This window comes from Phocoena sinus, chromosome 4 (assembly GCF_008692025.1).
Source record: "Phocoena sinus isolate mPhoSin1 chromosome 4, mPhoSin1.pri, whole genome shotgun sequence".
Classification (NCBI taxonomy): Eukaryota; Metazoa; Chordata; class Mammalia; order Artiodactyla; family Phocoenidae; genus Phocoena; species Phocoena sinus.
The window spans coordinates 113277265-113298873 of record NC_045766.1 but is presented as its reverse complement, the minus strand read 5'-3'; the positions used below and the strand labels follow the sequence as shown (position 1 = coordinate 113298873).

At 36.2% G+C, this 21609-nt stretch overlaps 1 protein-coding gene across 10 annotated transcripts in view; it reads right to left on the bottom strand.

Moving 5' to 3' along the window:
* ROBO1 (roundabout guidance receptor 1) overlaps positions 1-21609 on the bottom strand; it is a 403232-nt gene that overhangs the window by 33718 nt on the left and 347905 nt on the right. For 4 of the 10 annotated variants that reach the window (XM_032630727.1, XM_032630729.1, XM_032630730.1 and 1 more), the window contains 6 exons: positions 18057-18083; positions 16601-16643; positions 9985-10139; positions 7086-7421; positions 4781-4888; positions 1581-1722 (listed from right to left, as the gene is read on the bottom strand). In XM_032630727.1, the coding sequence (XP_032486618.1) occupies positions 1581-1722; positions 4781-4888; positions 7086-7421; positions 9985-10139; positions 16601-16643; positions 18057-18083 (811 nt within the window). The remainder of the gene's footprint in view (positions 1-1580; positions 1723-4780; positions 4889-7085; positions 7422-9984; positions 10140-16600; positions 16644-18056; positions 18084-21609) is intronic. The other 6 variants (XM_032630732.1, XM_032630734.1, XM_032630728.1 and 3 more) reach the window with 3 other exon arrangements.

Sequence of the window (21609 nt, the reverse complement as noted above, 5' to 3'; positions counted from 1 at the left end):
GTTAAACTATGTTGACTTATTTCATTTTATTCCTATTTTTGGTGGACTAAAATAGTAATGAATATTGTTAATATAGCCCAGTAAATGAATTTTTAAAAATACAGCCAATCCTGGTTATTTGCACATTCCATATTTGCAGATTCACCTACTTGCTAAAAAAAGTTTGTAACCCAAAGTCAATACCCATAGCGCTTTTGTGGTCATTCATGGACATGTGCAGAGAAGCAAAAAATTTGAGTCACCTGATGCATACATTCCTGGCTGAGGTCAAACAAGACAACACTCCACCTTCTTGTTTCAGCTCCTTTTTATGGCCTATAGTGCCATGTTGTTCACTCTCTCTCATTTTTTTCTTCTTTTTTTTTGCTTTATATTGGTGAGTTCCCTGTTTAAAATGACCCCCAAGTGTAGTGCTTTAGGGATGTCTAAGGTTCCCAAGGGCAAGAAGGTTGTGATGTGCGTTAATGGAGAAAATATGTGTATTAGATAAGCCTTGTTCAAGAATGACTTACAGTGACGTTGGCTGTGAATTCAATGCTAATGAATCAACAGTACATAGTAAATAGGGTGTCTTTAAACAAAAACACACATAAAACAAGGTTATGTATGGATGGACTGACAAAAATGTTGTGACCAGAGGCTTGCAGGAACCTAACCCTGCACTTCTCCTAGGAGCAATGGTACAGTACTCACTAATTCAGTGACTGGAAAATTAAAGTACAGAGACTTTGTTTCCTGGCATAGCTGGAACTGCAAAACTGTGTTTTGTTTTGTTTTGTTTTGTTGTGGAGAATGAAAGAACAATGTCTTCATTTCTATAATAGTCATTAGAAAGACTGTATTTTCAGGTCGATTTGTATTTTTTGTGTGAATTCTCCACTGATCACACTAGTGAAGCTGCTGTTTTGTTTGGCTGGGCGGGACCATGTCCAGTTCTACAGAATCTGGAGTGAGGAAGAAGCACGCTAACTTCCTAATTGCTGTCGTGTGGATTATTTACACTTGTAAAATCCTTGAGAGAGACAATTCAGTAAGTTTAAATTTCTACAGTTTTCAGCAGAATGTGATAATATCTAAGAACAAACAGTTTTCAGGATACAGTGGCTGTGGTATAAATCCATACAATTATTTTATGAAAGTTTAGAGATGTGCAACAGAAGTTCTGATATTTGAAAAATACAAAATCATATACAGAGAGTGATATATATGTGATCTCACATAAATTCATATATATTCATGATCATATATGTAAACTGTGTGTATACGATGTAAAATATTTGTAAATATAAATATGTAAACTATGTGTGTGTATAGATGTAAGTGTGTGTGTGTGTATTCGACTCATGACTCTTAGTCCCAAAAGAAGCTTCCAAGATGCAAATTCCTTTTTTTGGCAACACTGAGGAGGGTTTTTAAGTTGTGCTGAGCTATCAGTAGCTCAGAGACAAATGTTTTATTCAGAGACAGATGTTCATGGACCCTAGGAGTCAGTCTCCCTTGGTGATTGAGTTTAACACTTACTTAACATGGTTTAAGGAATCATATTATTCCACTTACCTCTGTCCTAAAATCCCTCTTACCTTTCATCTACGGAAATACTGTACTCTTCACTAGCGCTCTGAGGTGGATGCACCGGGGGAGGAGGAAGCAGGTCTGCCCAGTTCATGCCACCTTGTTTTGGTACCTTGGGTGTCCGTGCCCCTTTCTTGTGCCCTTGACTCCCTTGAAAAGAAATAAAATGCAAGTCTTTTACTTCTGGACTTTAAATCTTTTCTATTATCCACAGGTTAATTATTTTCTGTAAATATGACCTTACGATTCATATAGAGAGAGAGATAAACACACTCTTCTTCATTAATTTTAAACAGCACTTTGTACGATAGAAGACGCAGAATATTGCCAAGTTTAACTGCAAAATAAATAGGGAAAAAGCAATAAAATCATAAATGAATTTTACAAGTCATATCATTAATAGTGATCTTCTTGCAGCAATTAATTGCATTATGGATTATCATCTAAAACAAATGAGCTGAAGACATATTTTCTGAATTGCCTTTCTATTGTTTAATTGCTGGAACCTAAAATACAATGTGATACAGATGCGATCTATTACATTTCCACTGTTGCATTAAATCACTGAGTATATATAATTTGTACTTGTCCATTGAAGTGTTTTAGGCACAATGAAATTACTCGTTTTTGTCAGAAAGGCAGGTGCAGGTGAAAGTAATTGCTGGAAGAACTAATATATCTAACAACAAAAGAAGCAGAAAAATGATTTTTAAAAAGGAACAGAAATGGGGCTTCCCTGGTGGTGCAGCGGTTGAGAGTCCGCCTGCCGATGCAGGGGAAACGGGTTCGTGCCCCGGTCCGGGAGGATCCCACATGCCGCAGAGCGGCTGGGCCCGTGAGCCATGGCTGCTGAGCCTGCGCGTCCGGAGCCTGTGCTCCGCAACAGGAGAGGCCACAACAGGGAGAGGCCCGCGTACCGCAAAAAAAAAAAAAGGAACAGAAATGTTTTTAGCCACTGTTTCTATAAAATTATGGCTTAGAGTGAAATAATGTTGCTTGAACATTCTTAGAAATTCAGAATAGCTCAATTATTCAAGTTACCCAATGTTCTGATATTAGATTTGGCATATTCTTTAAACACAGGTAGCTGCACATTTTGGTATATTCATTCTAAAATAATTTTAGGTCAAAAGATATTTGGGGATAAAATGGTCTTTATCCTCCTCCTCCAATATGATACATTTTAGATTCTTAGGTAAATTATAGACAATGAGTCTATAATTATTTTTCTCATATGATCCCTTAAATTCAGTGAATTGTCTTGATCTTTTTTTTTAAACCTTTCTGAAACAGTTCCAAGTTACATGGTACATGAAACCAAGTCTGAGTATATTCAATGAGTCTTATTTTTTTAAAGTCACTTGGAAATTTTCTAATGGCAGTGTTTGTTAAGCCAGATGTTCTTGCACTGGTATGTTACTGCACCAAGTGTGGGCTGAGGGACATGCTGTTATTCATAAATTATGACGGTCAGGCTTCTGCTTATGTGTCTCCATTCTCTCTTCCTCCACTCAGTTGTCCTGTATTGGAATGGCTATGCATGTATTGTGGAGTTGACTATCCCCAGAGCCTTCCTCTTGACTTCCTGCCATACATCTACTGTAACAACTCCGTCTGTCCTGAAAGGCCTAACATCACAAATCTCTCCTACACTTAATTTAATTGCTTCATTCTCTCCCCTAATTACCCTCAGATTTCACATCTTTGTATCTTTTTACCACATATGTATCTAAGCTGAGGGATGAAGAAAGTCAATTGAATATTAACAACCTAGAATCATTTTTTTTCCATTAAGACATGTTTTTCTCTTTAAGTGGCTAAGAATTCAAAGAAGAAACGCCATGAGATATCAAATATGAAAATATTTCATATACTTTTCCCAAGAGTACATCCTTGAAATTTTTCCCTTAATTTTAGGGTTTACTTACTTCGAAAAAGAAAAAAAAAAGTTGTTTGATAAGATTTGATTGTTAAAAAAAAAAATCAAACCATATATAGTAGAACAAGAGTAGATCTAGAAAGGTATAGGAGCTATTTCTAAGATCCTTAATTCAAATAGAAACAATTTCAATCAGTGACAAAACACAGCCTAGAAAATGCCAAATCAGCATGCCTTAGTCAAGGGAAGATGGTAAAATGCAAATACCATCTCCATTACAGAAGAGAGTTAGAGACATTTGGCTAAAAGCACCTACCAGCAACTTTAATCCAGTTGCTAGGAAGTAATATTTCTATCCTCTCCTGGAGAAACAAACTAGAGTCAAGATCAATTGGTTTTGTTCTCACTGTGGTATGACTTGTTGTGGTGCCACATGTTAGTTCTAATAATGAACCGTCTTTAATTAGAAAAACAGGACTTAAGTACCAGCAAGCTCACATCTGCAACCCCTATCAGGAAAACAGCTGGCAAACAGCTGCAACAGCATGAAGACCACAGGGAAGAGGCTTCAATGTGGCTTCTGAGGCACTTAAAGACTGAAGTTGGGAAGTTGCTTTACGAGGTTTTAGAGCAAGAACTGAGTGAGGGATAGTAGAGAGATTATAAACTGAGGCAGGTTCCAACTGTATCTAATCTCATGATATTATTGCTTAGGTTTTTGATTCTGCTCAAGTGTACTCAAATTTTATATGCTTTAATAGCCTTCCTTCAAATGGTAACATATTTAGCAGATTAACTATATGTGCAACATTTTTAAGTTATATTTTTGCTGAGATGGAAAAAAGTTTCAACTGCCTTTAAAGATTAAGTCATGCTTCTGGTTTTAATAAAGGTTTTTAACAAGGAGGAAAATAGGAGCCTCGATCTTTGTTACCAAATAGAACACAAAAAATGGTAGCACAGGGAGATCAGCTCGGTGTTTTGTGACCACCTAGAGGGGGGATAGGGAGGGTGGAAGGAAGACGCAAGAGGGAGGAGATATGGGGACACATGTATATGTATAGCTGATTCACTTTGTTATACAGCAGAAACTAACACACCATTGTGAAGCAATTATACTCCAATAAAGATGTTAAAAAAAAATGGTTTAGTGAGTGAACAGTCCCTCCAATTGCAGAGACAAGACCCATCCCTGGAAGATTCAAATCATATAAAGTGATTAGACATGTCATATACACATATCAGATCATTAGCATTCAAGTTGTAATCTTGAAACGTACCATCCTTTTAAAGGAGAGATTGGCTTTCTCCTTGGTTTCCCTTACTTACCAGATGTACTACTGCCCCGGTCTGAACTATTGTAGGATCCTCCTGTATTCTGGTCATATGATTGATTGTATGGGATAGTTGGAGGAATTGTGTCATTTGCTCGATAATCTAGACATTTCAGATGGGAAAAAAAGTAAACATTTATTTTGGTGCCTCAATCATTTACCAACGACTAAGCTTTCAAACTATCATGTTGATCACCTGCTAAGATGTACGTAAGTGTTCAGAATGAAAGGTCAAGAAAAAAATCAAGATCTTTAAACATGTCTCCTTTAAGATTTATAAAATACAAACTCATTGCATCATCTTCTACACATGAACTGGAATGAATCCTACCAGGGACTATTTCTTCTTTTAAAATACTTATAAGTTAGCTAAGGCAGAAATCAGACTTGTTTGACTTCTTATCTTTAAAAATAGAGTAACAAAATAATTTTAATAACAAGAGATCGGGAAAATGTCATGTGTGTGAATCATTAAAAAAAATAAAATAATAAAATAAAACTGAAACTTGCCAGGAAGGTTATAGCTAATAAAAAATATATCCATGTTAAGAAGATGAAGTATCTCAGTCTCCCACAAATGCTTCTGCTTACTTAGGCAGAGGTGAAAATACAAATGATAAACTCACCACTGGAATTTACTGAGTAATAATCTGTCAGGCTAGCTGCATTCCAGTGACTTCATTATACTTTGACGTACCAAGTCTGTTTATAAGCAGTATAAACAATAAATCAGAGCTCTGAAATACTTGTACAGAGGACTGTCAGACCTTTCCAAAGTCCACAATAAAGCCATATACTATACAGGAATAATATGACAATAGTTTGAATTCCCACTGTAAACTTTACAATTACAGAAACTCTCCTATTCATCTTTGTCAGCCTTTGTCATGAACTCATATATTATGCTAAGTGAAATAAGTCACACAGAGAAAGACAAATATTGTATGATATCACTTACATGTGGAATCTAAAAAATACAACAAGCTAGTGAATATAACAGAAAAGAAGCTGACTCACAGATATAGAGAAAAAACTAGTGGTTACCAGTGGGGAGAGGGAAGGGGAAGGGGCAATATAGGGGTGGGGGACTAACAGTTGCAAACCATTATTTATAAAATAAGCTACAAGGACATATTGTACAACACAAGGAAAATAGCCAGTATTTTATAACTATAAATGGACTGTAACCTTTAAAAATTGTGAATGACTATGTTGTACACCTGTAATTTATATAATAGTGTACATCAACTATACTTTGAGAAAAAAAATGGTTAAAAAAATATTTATTGAGTTGGGTTATTATACCAATCAAATGTTTCCTTAAACTGGGGGAAAAAAGCAAGATAACTGTATTATTAAATTAAAACGTACAACACTAACTTAAATGAAATGTTCGTCTTAAGTTATCTTTTTGCAGTCTCCAACTGTGATAAGTTGTTCCCAACTCAAACCTAAAAAAAAAATAAATCTGTGTTTCCAATTATCTGTAATTAAATGTATTCTTTACCTGGACACTCATACACAATTGTCCTGACCTATTCAAATCGGAGCAATTCCTTTATTTCCAGAGGTCTAACTTTACAAATCATGTTATTAAAGCAGTAGTCTGAGGGACTACAAAGAAATCAAATACCTATCTCTTCCAACTCACCCATATTGTAACAGAGAAACATTCCCTTCAGGCCATAAAATATTATTCTGCTGCAACAAGCTAACACTAAGAATTTATTTTAGGTTCTATCGTGACGGACTTCAAATCAGGTTACCCAAAGAAATTTAGGTTCTGAAATCATACATTGCAGCAGTCTTAGTAATCACATGAGGTAGGAGAAATATAACAAACTGAACCGCTTCTCCAGTTCAAGTTTAATTTAATTATTTTTCTTCAGTTTGATAAAAAAGCCATTCGTTTATGTGACCATGCAGAAGCAATTATCTTCCATTCTCGAGTGGAAAGAATGGGAGAGTCTGTTTATTTAAAGTGTGAGGTATTGTGATGGTTGTACATCTGCCTTATGAATAAAAGATTGTCCTGAGCCATCCCTCACCTACGATTAAATTTAAATTAATCTCAAACCATTTGAAAATACTTATATATTATTCTAAAATCAATATTCCAAGGTTATTGTTGTGCTAATTAACTTTTTGACACTGGAAATTTTGAAACCAAAGAAATAAGAAAACCTTAGCGACCAAGGAAAGATTTCACACGCTAGTTGCAGACAAGCTTCGGCATGTAGTGCTGAAGGGTTAAGGACGCCAATACAGAAAAGGATGGGAATAAAGGCAAGGCTCTTCACCTTTGTTCAGTTTGTTTTGCTCCATGATGTTATACTGAATTGGTGCCACTTCTTGTTTCTGCTGTCCGGACGGTTTCCAGTGCTTCTCGCTGGAGTCCCCACTGCCATTGTTCATGTTGTTGCTGAGGTTTGACTGGATGAGCTGGGTGGTGGCATAAGGGGTGGGCTGCCCTGATGGATTGACAAAACGCCCATCCTTCAGATTTGGGCTATTGAAGGTTTTCATCTCATTGATTTTGTTACTAAGGTCCACATCACCATAAACAGTTGACTCAGGGAGCATCAGATTTGTTTGTTTGTTATCCAGTTGGTTGTTATAATTTGCTATACAATCAGCTATGTGCAATGGAGAGGAAAAGGAAAAAGTCATTCTGCATGGTTATTCGTTTTCAATTTCCTTGTAAGTAGTTTTGTGAGTCACAGTAAAACTGTTCTATAAAGTATAAATGGGCTTAAATATAATGAATAAAAAGGACCAAATATTCTTATGTCCTTTCTAAAGAACATAGTCAAATGTTCTTTCTAAAGAAAAATTGAGTGAATAAGAGAGGACATGTAATTTATATGGAGCCTAAATAATTCTGAACTTCTGCTAGTGTTACACAGTTTATAAATAATGCACCCAAATTAAATAATTTTCCTTTAACAGCCCCATTAATGGGAATTGCACTAAAATAATATATACACGAATATCTTTATGTGCCAACTTAACATTTTCTAGTCTGGAGTTACTGAACTATTTGAAGTTACTAGTTAAGCTTATAGGTTAAGAATCCAGACCAAAAAAAAAAAAAAAAAAAAAAAACCCTCTGCCCTCAGATGAAAGAACTTGAGATTTCAATATTTTATAAAATAACTCTACTCAAAAAATATGAGGAACAGAGGTAAAGTGACAGTAAATAGTGCTCAGGAGAATTTTATTAGTTTTCTCCCTTGGTCATGCAGGATAATCATTATCAGGAAAAGATGTTATGTAATCATTTTTCATGGTTTCATAATGACACCTCAAGAAGTATAAAATGACAATAATGATGGCAAAATGAATCAAAGTAGCCAGGGCAATTTATCAAATAACACCTGAAATAATACCTAATATGTCTAATATTTCAATTTCACCCTAATTTTCCCTTTCTTTAAATATTTGAGTGAAATAACTAATATATATATATATATATATTTTATATATATATATATATATATATATATAGGAAATATTCAAAGCCTGTAGCTGAAAATATTCAAACAGCAGGAAGAACTTAAATCATCATTTAAAATTGAAACATTTTTAAAATAAAAAATTAGTCAAGTTATAATAGTAAAAATACCACTATTTTAATTCATGGTGGCTACAACATTAACAGGTCACCTTGAGGATAAGTTTTCAACTGGATATCCTAAAAAATGATAAATTAACACGGTCACTACTAAAGATGTAAAACTGAATAGAGTTTTAAGAAAAATCTCCAACTTCTCTATCCTACTGAATTCAACCACCCCGCATTTCAACAACAAATGATCAGGGATCAGGGATATCTGATCAATCTGGCTTTTAGTAATTCTTATTTCTAATTTCTAGGTATTAAGTTTTATATAATAGTGGTTAAACAATATTTTTAATGGCAATATGGTTTTGGCAATCTCGTTTTTCTTTGCTAATCTTTCCATGTGAGTAATATCCAATAGAACTCTCTCAGATGATGGACACGCTCTATTCTGCATTGTCTAACGTGACAGCCACTAGCCACATAGGGTTAGCTAGCCACTTGAAATGTGGCTAGTGCAAATGAGGAACTGGATTTTAAATGGTACTTTATTAAATTTAAACTTAAATAGCCACCTGAAGCCAGAAGCTACCATATTAGACAACACAGCTCTACATATTAATTTAAATGGATATTGTCATTTTTTCTTTTATTGGGCTCAGCATAATCTTTCTTTTACTTATAATTATGTGAGCACTTCTTCTAGACAACTAGAACATGGACCTCTAGAGAACATGGACTTGGTCACATGGATATATCATTTCCATATCCATATCCAACGGAGACTATGATTTGTTCTTTATGGTGCATCACACTTTTTACTTAAATGCCATGTTCTATTTCCCTTTTTCCTTAACTCCATTTTACTTCTATAGTCATATATTTTGATTCTTTATGATTCTTTTTATATTTCCTCTATTGTGAATGAATGTTAAAAGGTTTTTTGTAAGAATTATTTGTAATTTTCTGTTTTTTCCTTTGCATATTCTACATCCGAATTTTACTGTCATGTTTTAGCATGAGATTTTAACGAGCAATTTACCACACATATTTCTGAACCAAAAAGACACAATACAAAATTAGTATTAGTATACACACCTGCAAAAGATATATATTTCTTGTATCTTAGGATTTACTAGTATACTATAAAAATATAATTTTGAAATTCAGTTAGCTTTCATTTAAAGTTATTTATTACCACCATATAATTATTATTGTTGCTGCTATTAAAAATTTGGTTCACTCAAACTACAGATCTATTGATCTGCTTTATTCTTAAAATCTTTAAAATAAATACTATAAATAACTACAATTAAAATTACATACATTCTCATGAAGATGAATACTTTTGTATAATTTCACTTTTCCTTATTTGCTATCTCTTCTAGAATTTATATTCTCCGTTCTCCCTTTGCATACTGAGAAACATTTTTGGGTGGAGGGTGAGGTGTGGAGATATAGGGATGGAGAAAATATTTGAATCAGGCTAGTTTGCTAAACCATGGTTAATATTTCATGAAAATGCTGATTAAATTTCATTTTCAGTTTAAGGAGAAGAAAACGAAAGTTATCTCCTCCTCGTGGCTTGTTCCTAACAATGCCAAGCTTGCCTATCAAGCTGTCTCTGTGCCTCTAACCTGGGCGACTATACGTGGTCAGGTTACTGTCGCTGTTTCCATTGCCTGCTGTGCAACAGTTGATGGAGCACTCATTGTGATTGTTCCCAGTATTAGGCCACGTGTCTGCCAGCCATGGCTGCGTGGCAGGTTCACTGATGTTGAGAAGTCCTGGCCTAAAGAAAAAAATATGTATAAAAGCAAGTTTTATATAAGTAGCAAATGATATTTCCTATTCAGAATTCCAGAAAATTCTTCATCTCACTAGTCTCACAAATAATTTGGTCAACTATGCTGAAAGATATACTAATTCCTTTTATTTTACAGACAAGGCAACTCTAATGTAATGTTCGGAGGCACGCCTCTGTTTATAGAGCCATTATGTTGTAAACAGTGAGACAAATATTGTACCATTTGTAATGCTCTACTCCACCTTCAGTCACAGTGGCTAAAAATCAAACATGGAATCTAAAAAATGTGGATACTTATATTTTGGAGTGTTTTAGTAGCATAAAGAATATTCTCGTTAAGACAGTTTGCATTTCTTAATTTTTGACCCATTAAAAAATAATGATCCTTCTCACAACTTCATTAAAAAATGGAACAAGCTTCTTTACTGAGATAAAGGATGCTTCACAGTAAGCACATTTGCATATTTTTCTTCAAAACCATGTTTCAGAGATAGTGAGTTTGGGGCTCTGTGACATTTTGCAGAGAGCCTCATCAGTGTTTCAGTGCACAGTTCTGTAAGCTTGTCAACATTTTCTGATGGTGACAATGTAAGATGCCTTAAATCCTATATAAACAAAGGAAAGCTACTGAATTAAATCTGGTAAAACGTTGTCCACTGTAAGAAATATTAGCGTTCATGTTTTTTTTTGCACGACAGATGTTAATCCTCTTTCACTGTGCATTGGGAATGCAAAGTACATCAGCAGTTATTAATGGCAGCCCTGGACCACCAGTGCCAGAGACACAGACTGAAGTCCAGGAATGGAAATCCTGAGGTCCTTTTCCAATACTGACTCCATTTGATAATCCGGCAAAAGAGGTGATACGATGCATGATGTACTGTCAGATCCACAATAAACAGACTGGCACTACAGAGTCTGAAAAGATTTTCTTCATGCTTTCATTTTCTTTGCTAAAGTGCAATAACCACACTTGCATTTACTTGGGAAGCAAGAACCTGACATTTCACTCACCATGGTTCCTATGCTGGCATACAGAGAATCAACCGAGGAAAGTTTCTATGCAAATGATGGTTATTTGAGGAATAATTCACTTCAAATGAAAAATATGGATTTATAAGTTACATATCCGTATACGTATATGTATGTATATATGTGTGTATACATATATCTGGAATAATAATGAATGTTTACCCTTTGTTTACAATGTGTGAGGCGTTGTTCTGACCTTCATGTGTATTAACTCATTTAACCTTTCTAATAATCTACAGAGTAGTTACTATTATTATTCAGATTTTAAAGATTAGGAAACTGAGATACCTGAGAAAGGTTAAGACACTTGTGCGTGGGTACACAAAGTGAGCAAGTGGCAGAGCTGGGATTCAAATCCAAGGAGTGTGTCTGTAGAATCCACACTCTAAGCCAGAATACTATAAACACATATACCGGAGAGTGCTGAAATTTCCTAAAACCCTCAAACGTTCTTAATAAAAGGAAGAGTGGGGTAATGTCTGAAGTCTAAACATTCAGAATAATGCCGTTAAAACTGAATACATTCACTGTTAAAATTGTTGATAAAAATATGCTTTGAAGAGCAATGTTGCTGACCTGTTACAATTTAAAACATTTAAATGCAAGCTGCATCACAGATATCTGGAGCTTTTGAAATCCATGTTGGTTATAGAAATTCTGCACCTAGTAGTCTATAGCTTTCCTTATTTTCTCGTGAGCTTAAAGTGTGTTATCACTTTTTAAGTTATTAAAAATAAATCTCCATATTTGATACTGTAGAAATAGTATAGGATGTTTGAAGTACGGGTCAAGCCTGTCTTACACGTTTCAAAAGGAATAGACAAAATTTTCATGCTACGATTCCCTCAGAAAAACACTTTTAAAAGCGAACGTTTTGATATCATCAGAGGCTGAAAAGAACTTTTCATATGTATGGGAGCTTTCCAACAGGAAGTAGGATTAACAATTCACATCCTAGCTTTCAGTTCAGACTTCTGTTCGGAATGCTAATTATCTAGGGAAGAAGGTTGAGTCATGATTACTGGCCCATAATGAATCTTAAAATGCCATGGGTATATTTCAGAGAACTCTGAGGAAGTCAAGGTCATATGTAGGTACTCTGATAAGGGTGTTAGGGTCTTTAGAAACTAACAATCTCTCAAGCTATCTTTATGCATTTAAGATGATCTAGTGTGTATGAGACAGATTTAGCTGCCCCAAAATAAGAAATGAAGCAAAAACAAAACACAGTGCTGTTTATAGTGATTAATATATGTCGGAAATATTATATAATGTTACCATATTTTATATATATAAAAATGCAACCATTTTATACATATATATCATATAACATGTTAGTTGTTATATTTTCATGCTAATATATGAGTTTTGCCTATTTTTTCCTTGTCTTCAAAAAGATATTATCAGGGAAATGAAGAGACTAGGGCTCCCAAAAACCATATTTAACTTCCTGTTTATATTAAGGGGATAGTTTTGTGTCACAAAGGAAAAGAGGACAGATGCACTTAAATGATTATGTGGCAATTACCTTCAATTCCTCTGCTCCCGTTACTCCAGACATTCCAATCACTCACTCCAAAAACAAACCAACCAACCAACCTATTTGAACTCCTAAACCACAAAATAAAATACTGATACTAAAGGGTCCGGGGGCTGGGGAAAATAGTGAAGGGGCCCAGCAGCAAGGGTTGCCTGTAGGCTGTCTCCTCTTTCTTTCGATAGCTTGAAAGAATTCTGAAGCCCAGGAAGAAGCAAGGGATAGAGCTGAGAGTGGTCAGTCCTTCAAAGAGAAGCGAGGCCTGAACTCTTTCTCTCTCATCTCCCACTGCCAGGAAATGTGCTATTGGCATTCTCGACCTGGTTAGCCTTTCCTATGCCTTTCTTCAGGCTTTCTCTGCTGATTCCTGGTTTCTGCTGTGGTTTGGATTTTAACTAGGTTTTCATTGTTTGGAAGAGGAGATCGAGATGTGTGAGGTAAGGAAAACCAATGAATAGAAACAGCCACTTAAGATCCATGATCTACCACTGGATTACACTGCAAATCCTTTGCCCTTTTTAAGTTGAGAAGAGGTCTCTTTGCTTCCCGCCATCCTCGTTTTCCCTTTAATGTGAAGAGGGAAATTCACAGTTTAGAGAACGAGGAGAGCTCTCAGGTTCTCCTTCTCTCTCAACCTTCTCCTTTATCAGAGGAAAATGTCCAGGGCCCCAAAATCGCTCATCAAGGAATGAACTCAAGTCTTCTGACATTTGTTTACTCGATAACTCATCCCTTCCTTCTTTAGATACTTTTTGGTGATATCTTTCAAAGATCAATAATTCATATATTGAATTTATGGATATAATCCAATAAATTACATTTATTGCATTACAAAAATTCATGCATTTAATTATTGATTAATAAATCACATAGCCTCTAACTCCAGGATCTCACATTCTATGGTGGGAAACAATCATTTAAGCCAGGAGTTAGAAAACTATTTCTATAAAGGATTAGAGGGCAACCATTTTAGGCTTTGCGGGACATATATTTTCTGTTTCAACTACTTAACTCTTCAGTTGTGGTGGGAAAGCAGTCATAGACAATATGTAAACAAGTGAGTCTGGCTGTATCTTAACAGATCTTTATTTACAAAAACAGGTGTCAGACCAAATTCAGACCAAGAGCCATAATTTGCTGACCCCTGATATAAACAAAAGCTAATTGCATTACCTCTTATTAGGTGCTTAACTGTGGTATTTATACAGCACAAGGAGCGCACGGAGGACACAGCAGGTGAACCTCAGCCAACTAACAAGGGGAAGGGGGACACATTACGGGCTGATGTAATAAGTGCATAGAAGAGAATGCAATATTGGTGATTGGCAGGTGGGTTGACACAGTGGATTGTAGGGGGTGGCACACAGAGATATGAGGAGGGCTACAAGGCCCTAGAGGTTGTGGGTTTCACATGCTCTGCCCAGTTTGGACTTGCTATTTTAAATATGGTGTGTTCTACTGAAACTGGGATCTTCAGAAGCTCAGAGACATGATCCATATGCATTTCAAAATTTCATTCTGGTTCCAACGGGCAAAGGGAATTAACAGGAAATAGTTGTAATGAAGGTAGATGAAGGCAGGACTGCTGGGAGCAATTTTAACAGATTAGACAAGGGACAAAAAGAGCTTGAAGTGAAACAATACAGCGACAGTGAAGGGAGAAGAAGGCAGGATCAACGAAATGCAGTAATAGATGCAGGAAAGAGGATGACTTGACATTTTGACTTAGGTGTCATTAACCACATGAGTCGGGTGATACAGTGAGGGCTCACAGAGTCTGAGATGCCTGAGGGAATCCAATGTTTAAGAGGTGGCATCAGAGAAGTAAGTACAAGAGTCTGACTCACTGTTCATTCTCTTACCACACTGGATCATGGAACACACACACCACACATACACAGAACACACATACACACACACCACACACTCACAAATGGCTAGAAAATGAGACCTCTTCCTAACGCATTCCTGATGCTCTTACCCTGTTCTGGTTTTTCCAAAGCACTCACCAACTGCTTCTACTATAGAGTTGACATTTTAAAAAATGTTTATTATTAATCTTCTATCTCCCCTACTAAATGTAACATTCAGAAGGACGGGAACTTTTATTGACTTTGCTCACTGATGCATCCCAGGCAACTAGAACACTGCCTGTCACATTGTAGGTATTCAATAAATAGGTGTGATGAATAAATAAATTTAAAATTGTGTATGTAACTGTCATTTTGAGCACTAACTCTAAGATCTTTATTTAACTGTTGCCTCTATAACATTCCAGCATTTCTTGTCATTTTATTTGGTAAAAAGATCATTTCTATTTGTTATTTAAAATAAATCCATTTCACCGTTATACTATTTTTACATTCAGAAGGTTAATTCTGCATGATGGTTTAGCGACCTTTCCAAATGGAACTTTGTAATTTTTCAGTCCTGCTGAAGAAACGAGCATTTGGTACTGAGAGATCCCTGCCATCATTTCCTCCTTGATAATCTGGTCTACCTAGGTCGAAAATTCCTTTACAGCAGAAACTAGACATATTTTATACGTGTGCGCACGTGTGTGTGTGAGAGAGAAAGCACATCTGTGCGTGTGCTCATGCACAGAGACTGGTGCAGAACCCACAGAAGATGCTCAATAAGCATTTTCGTAAGATCTGATTAATGAGAAAGCTGAAGTCTACCGTCATGAATATACGCATGTAGAGAGGTGGCTATGGCATCAGGTTCCAGATTTATCCACGAGAGAATGTTCTTATGCCAGAGACTGTTTCATGAATGTCTGGGGTATGATTCAGACAGAATTGCCCCGGATGCAAAAACATGCCCTGGTTTAATTCCTGAATCAAGTGGATTTATTCCTTATGAAGACCTCCCTAGCTTTGGGGTCTTTCAGTGGCTGACTTTGTTTCACAGGTATGAAAACAGGAAGCTAGCAGCAGTACCCAGGAAAGAAAACAGTAGTGCTAATTGTCAAATTTGTACAGCATTTGCTAAAGGTGGTCAACAATCTTTTCACCACTCTTTCTTATTTTTATCTTTTCCAGCTGCAACCACATATCTAACTATACAAAGCAGGACACTCAATAAGTTAACTGAATTTGAATTAGAAAATGGTTCTGGTCAAAAGGTTTTTTTTCTTACACCTTAAGCTAGAGGTTACTGTTTTTGAAAAGAAAAAATTATCATAGAAAATCCTGAAGCTTGACTCATGTAACTTATACCTTCTTTCAGCCCCTTCCAGCCATCTGTCACATCAATTTGTGATTTCTCTGTGAATATATTATAGTTCACTGAATAATAATTACCAAAAAATCATAAATGTAGGATTGAGGTTCATTTTAATGAGAGGGAAAAAAAAAAAAACCCTCCGTGTTAACAAGCTACCTAGATTCTCCTTTTATTTCAACATATTTTCCGGCAAATGGAGACTGAACTACGTTGAATTCATAACAAGAACAAACAAACGGACATAAACTACAACAACTTATGAGCCAATGCTGTGTTCAGCAGGTTTTCAAATGAACACTTTTTCTTTGATAGTATCTGTTAGCTAGCTATATTTCTTAATCTTCATAAATGCCATCGCTTAATTACTTTAACTCCTTTTAATCATCTGCTAAATCAGCAAGTCTGTCTTTCCCGGTTAAAGTGCTCCCTCTGGCGTTCACTGACTAAGATGCAACCGCTCCAATCAAGTGCATTTGTGTATCAACAAGCTTGGCTCCACAGCACAACAGAATGGAGTATTTCCGAAATATTTAAACAAATTTCACCTTTAAGTTAAACCTTTTAAGCAAAGAAAGTGATGTCATCGATGAAGACAAGAAGAAATACCTGGAATTCCCCTGAGAATCTACAAAACAAGCAGGATAGTTACCTCCCTCCACTGCTCACAGCTTCGCCTCCTCTCTGATAAGTTACTGGAATGTTACCAAAAAAAAAGGAACAATTAATAGACATGTTTGTGTTTATATATCAAAAGCTATGACATTCATGAGCATATTTCTAGAATGGCATGTTTTCTTCCTCTCTACTTAGAAGCATTGCAAAAATTCATCACAGGAAATAGATTTCCGATTCAACTAGTATTTTTTTTAAGATGGTACAGAATTAGATATAAGTTATTTTTATTTTCTTTACGTGCCAACAAGGTTGTAAACTAAGCAGAAGCCAACTTCAGTTCACTCTTATTAACTATAACTATTACACGTTTGTACATTCACATTCTCATAGATTCCAATTTTGAATTTATTATTTTCATGTAATTTCATGATTTTATGTAAGTGGAGTCTTAAATTTGGGAAGAAAAAAACCTACCAGACCATTTCCCCAGAAATATGAGTACCAGTAAGACAAAGATAAATGTTAAAATAAACCTTCTTTCTCTCCACACACAAAGATGTATGCCAAGTTGTGATTAGTAATGAAAGCGACCTAGTTTTTACTGTGGCTTGTGAAAACCCTTCTCAATGTATTTTCATCAGACATGTATACATATTGAAAATATATTTTAATGCTCTTGAAAGCATCCTCGGCTTAATAAATTATGGGTATAAAATTTAGCCATAACAGAAAAAGATTTGCACATAGTCAGCCAAGGGGTTAAGGATATTAGCGTGTCTGTAAATATAGACCCATTTTCTAAGGAGAAATATGTTTCTAAAAGCTGCCAAATTCTGCTACTTAGAAGAACTCCAAACTGGGAGTCTGTTAAGGAGAGATAAGTGCTCCCAGTGATTATAATAACTGGATTAAAACCGAGGAGGAAAGGCTACAGGTACATCTTTTACTAAAGGTGAATCGAAAGAAGAGGACCCACTTTGAAAGAAACTGAATGGAATGGAATCTTAGTGCTCGGACTTAGGGAAAATGACAAGTTTTATCTTTCACATGTGCTGGATGTTTTGGTTACCTTTAAGAATGTTGATTGTATGGATAGAGAATTGCAAGGGAGAGAAATTTTTGTTTGAAAACCTGAAAGCTTAAGTTAAGGGAAAAAAATGCACTGCCAAGTCTGAAATAATCAATGTGATCATTAGCATGTTAAATCATGCTGAGGGTAGAAACAGTGTGTCCATCTAATGAAACACATGCAAACAAGGCTAAGATGCAATGCGGAGTCACGAATAAGTAACGGCATTGAAGGAATGACAGGCAACACCAACCATTTCTACTTCAAGTGCATGCCTGGCATGAGTAAATGTACTTGTCTTCCATTGTAAGTCCTGTCCCCCCAGCTTACTGCAGAAAATGAAATAAAAACAGAAACACAACAGTACAACACATGCCGAACTAACAAAGAAAAGGAGGGGGGGGTAAGCGCAAATATATACCTGTTGGTGTGAAGGTAAAAGACGGGACTGAAAAATCAAAACAAAATATAAACCAGTTATTAAGCTGAAGAGAGAAAGGGACCATATCACATTAGTATAAATCAAGCAGACAGCTGAACATAAAACAAATGTAAATAACTAGGCCAGTAGTTCTGACACTCTGATATATTAATAAAACCAAATCTGAGGTTAAAAAAGAAGCTTGTCTCTGAGGTACCATTTTGAAGGATCTGACGTTCTAGGACGGGAGGGGGTGGGGATTGTGCTGGGTTAGCCTGCAAATGACCCCTGCATTTAGTAATAGAGATTTAGCTCATGGCTTTAGTACAAACAGGAGTCCTCTACTATTAATCATTTCCAAACATTGGATAATGGGTTCTTAAACAAGTATTATCAGAGTCTTGCGTAAACCTTATCTAGAAATCTTAAAGTAAAGGCTTATTAAAGTGGGCTAACCAATAGGTGTGTTTAAGTATTCATCATCGAAAGAGAGACAGAGGGAAGGAGACAGAGAGAAAGATAGAAAGACAAAAAGAGAAAGAAAGAGAGGGAGGGAGGGAGGGAGGAGGGGGGAAGAAAAAGAAAGAAGGAGAGAGAAAGAGAAAGAAAGAAAAAGAAAGAAAGAAAGAGGGGGGAAAGAAAGAAAGAAAGAGGAAAAAGGAAGAAAGAGATGGAAGGAGGGAGGAAGGAAGGAAGGAAGAGAAGGGGAAAGGGAAGGAGGAAAGGAGGGAAAGAAAGAAGGAAAGAAGGAAGGAAGAAAGGAAGGCAGCAAGCAAAGAAAGAACTGGAACAAAAAAACCCATAAAACTGAATTGTTTCACTGCCAAGAAATGCCTGATACTTATCCTACAAACACTGTAATGCTACATTTTTATCATGATAGAAATTTGTGAATGGACAGGAAAAATGGGGAGCTTTAAACTTCAACTTCTCTATTATAGTTTACATTTAGAAGCTTCCTAGAAGTAGGCTAAGCATTTTTTTTTTTAAATACCACACCAAAAGCTAAACAATAGAACAATAATGCCCCTCTGAAAACCTTCACCCTGCAGTTATAAATCTTAATCCAATCAATAATGCCTCAAATTGAACTGCAGACCTCAAAAGTAGCAGCCTTGCCTCTGCCACTTTTCCTATCTTCTCTCATTCCTGGGTGTTGGATAACACCGCAGCTATTTCCATGTCATTTCATACAGGGAGGAGGCTGACATTTTTTCCAAGCTCTTCACGTTAATTTAAAGTAAACACTGCTCTGGTAAAGAAAGCAAGGAAATCTACATTACTTCCTTGTAGACTAAAATTTGCTTTAAAGAAATCCTTAATACACACAAACTAGAATGTTGATTACTTATCACGGATCAAAAAGCTGCCAAAAATGTATTTTCCACTTCACATTTGAACTTCTCCAAGAAATTTACTTGAAGATTAGAGCACTGGGGTTGCAAATTCAAATGCCGTAGCATCCTTTACAACTGTCACTTCTTACCAAACCATTTTATTTCTGAGCATACGAGGAGGAACAAAAACAAAACCCTCAATGCTGGGGATCCAGTTTATACACTGGGCTTCCTTTGCTGCACAGCGGTCTCTGTCTTAGGAATTCTACTGTGTCTTCTTTCAGTCAGGTCTTTCCAGAGAGTCAATGTAATTTAGCTACAATCAAAAATTCAGAGCCGTAGTAACCAGTCCTCATAAAAAATAATAAAGAGGTACATTTGAAAGTAAAGCTACTCAAGCAAGAATGCAGTGCCTGGACATTAATTTGCAATAAAAAGGACACAGGCAAAAAATGAAAGGTCCCCGTCAGTATTCCTAGCCCACTGCTAACCTCAGTTTAAGGAACTGGAAAAGAGATGAAGAGAGTTCTGCCTAAATGAATTTTTTACAGCTTATACACCAAAGGACAACTTAATTCTCAAAGCTTCCAGTAATAAAATAAACTCCCACTACGTGGATGTATGTGGACAAGGGGTACGAGCAGAGGGTACACCTCCGGATAAATGTAGGGGGGAAATGTTAAAAATGCTCACTATTACCCGAAAGTCACACTCTGGTTTGATGGTTTATAGGTCAACAGCCTATTGATTTCTTTAAAATACTTCACTTCCTTTCTTCTTAGAATTACCAGCATTGTTTTGGGCATAGACAATTTAAGATTTCAGGATGCACTTTTCAAAACTGCATACAACCAGAATTATGAAAAAGTGCTAACACGGCAAAGTGAGGAAAGCAGAATCGAATGCTCACCAATTACATTTGTAATTATGTTCTACGATTTCTGCTTAAACACAAGCTAGTTAAAAGGACAATGATATTAGTTTAACAGGTTTTGCAGAAAGAGCACATAGGCATTTGCCGGCATGCTTAAAGTACATTAGTAAAAGAAAAGAAACATTTCAGAAGGGGAGAGGGTTTCATGTCACATATTTAGATTTCAAGACGAGAGAGAGCATTCAATTGTTACAACTACACAGCTATCAGACTTCATGGCAATAAAAAATACAGGATTCCTGGGGAATTCAGGAGTCTAGACGTTAATTAGTCACTTTTCTTCATTCAAATGGGATTTCAAACGCACAGCTCCCAACAGCCTGCCCCTGCCCGGCTTCACAACACACAGACACCCACAAACCCCTTCTCTGCCTTGTTTTTCAGTCAAGGGTTTTATATGGTAACACGTGTGCCTGACATTGATCTACTTTGTATACGTAACGAGCACCCAGTCTCTTTGCAGTAACCTCCCAGCCCTCGTTTTCCATTTCACAGGCAGGGATACTGACATTTTGCTTTATCTCTGCATAGGACACATATCTGAAAAAGACATATTTAAGGATGATAACACTAAGGTGAACGTAGGTACACGAAGAGATTGCTGTGGAGCCATGGACAGGAGGCACATTCATGGATTTCCACAGTGTGGGTGATGAATTTGTGTTGACTCTTGCCAAGACACCTTGGGACCAAGGGCACAAATATTTTAAGACTGTTGTCCCAGACTGTTTTACAAGCGTACAGGGATATTCAATAGAACTTTTCATTGAGAAAAGGTCTAGCTAGCACTAACAAATTCTGACTTTGCCATATCATTGATCAGAGAAATGACTTGGCCAAGCCACGTAGGAAATGTTCACTTAGGAAATATGTAGACAATTTTTTTTAAAGGGTGGTGATGGTGCAGGGGGTATGTGTTTACTGGTCATCCTTTAAATTTGCTTGGCAGCAAAAATGTTATCTTAGACTTAAGTGTGGACCCTATAACTAGGGTGAGTGTATAATTTGCCATCCAAAAACTAGGACAATTTTAAGAGTCGAAGGAGCACTGTAAATAATTTAGTTGGACTAAAGACATAAATTGGGACAGTGGCCTGAAAACTGGGACTCACAATCACCGAGCCTTAGAGCCCAGATCTGATGCCCAGAGCGGATGAAGCTATTGGAGGAGGGAAAGGCAAAAGGATTATCTATCTGATAGTGTTAACAACCTCATCACAAAATATAAAATACAAACCACCAACCTACAGACTTCGAGAATATGTGGTAAAAGTGTCTGTGA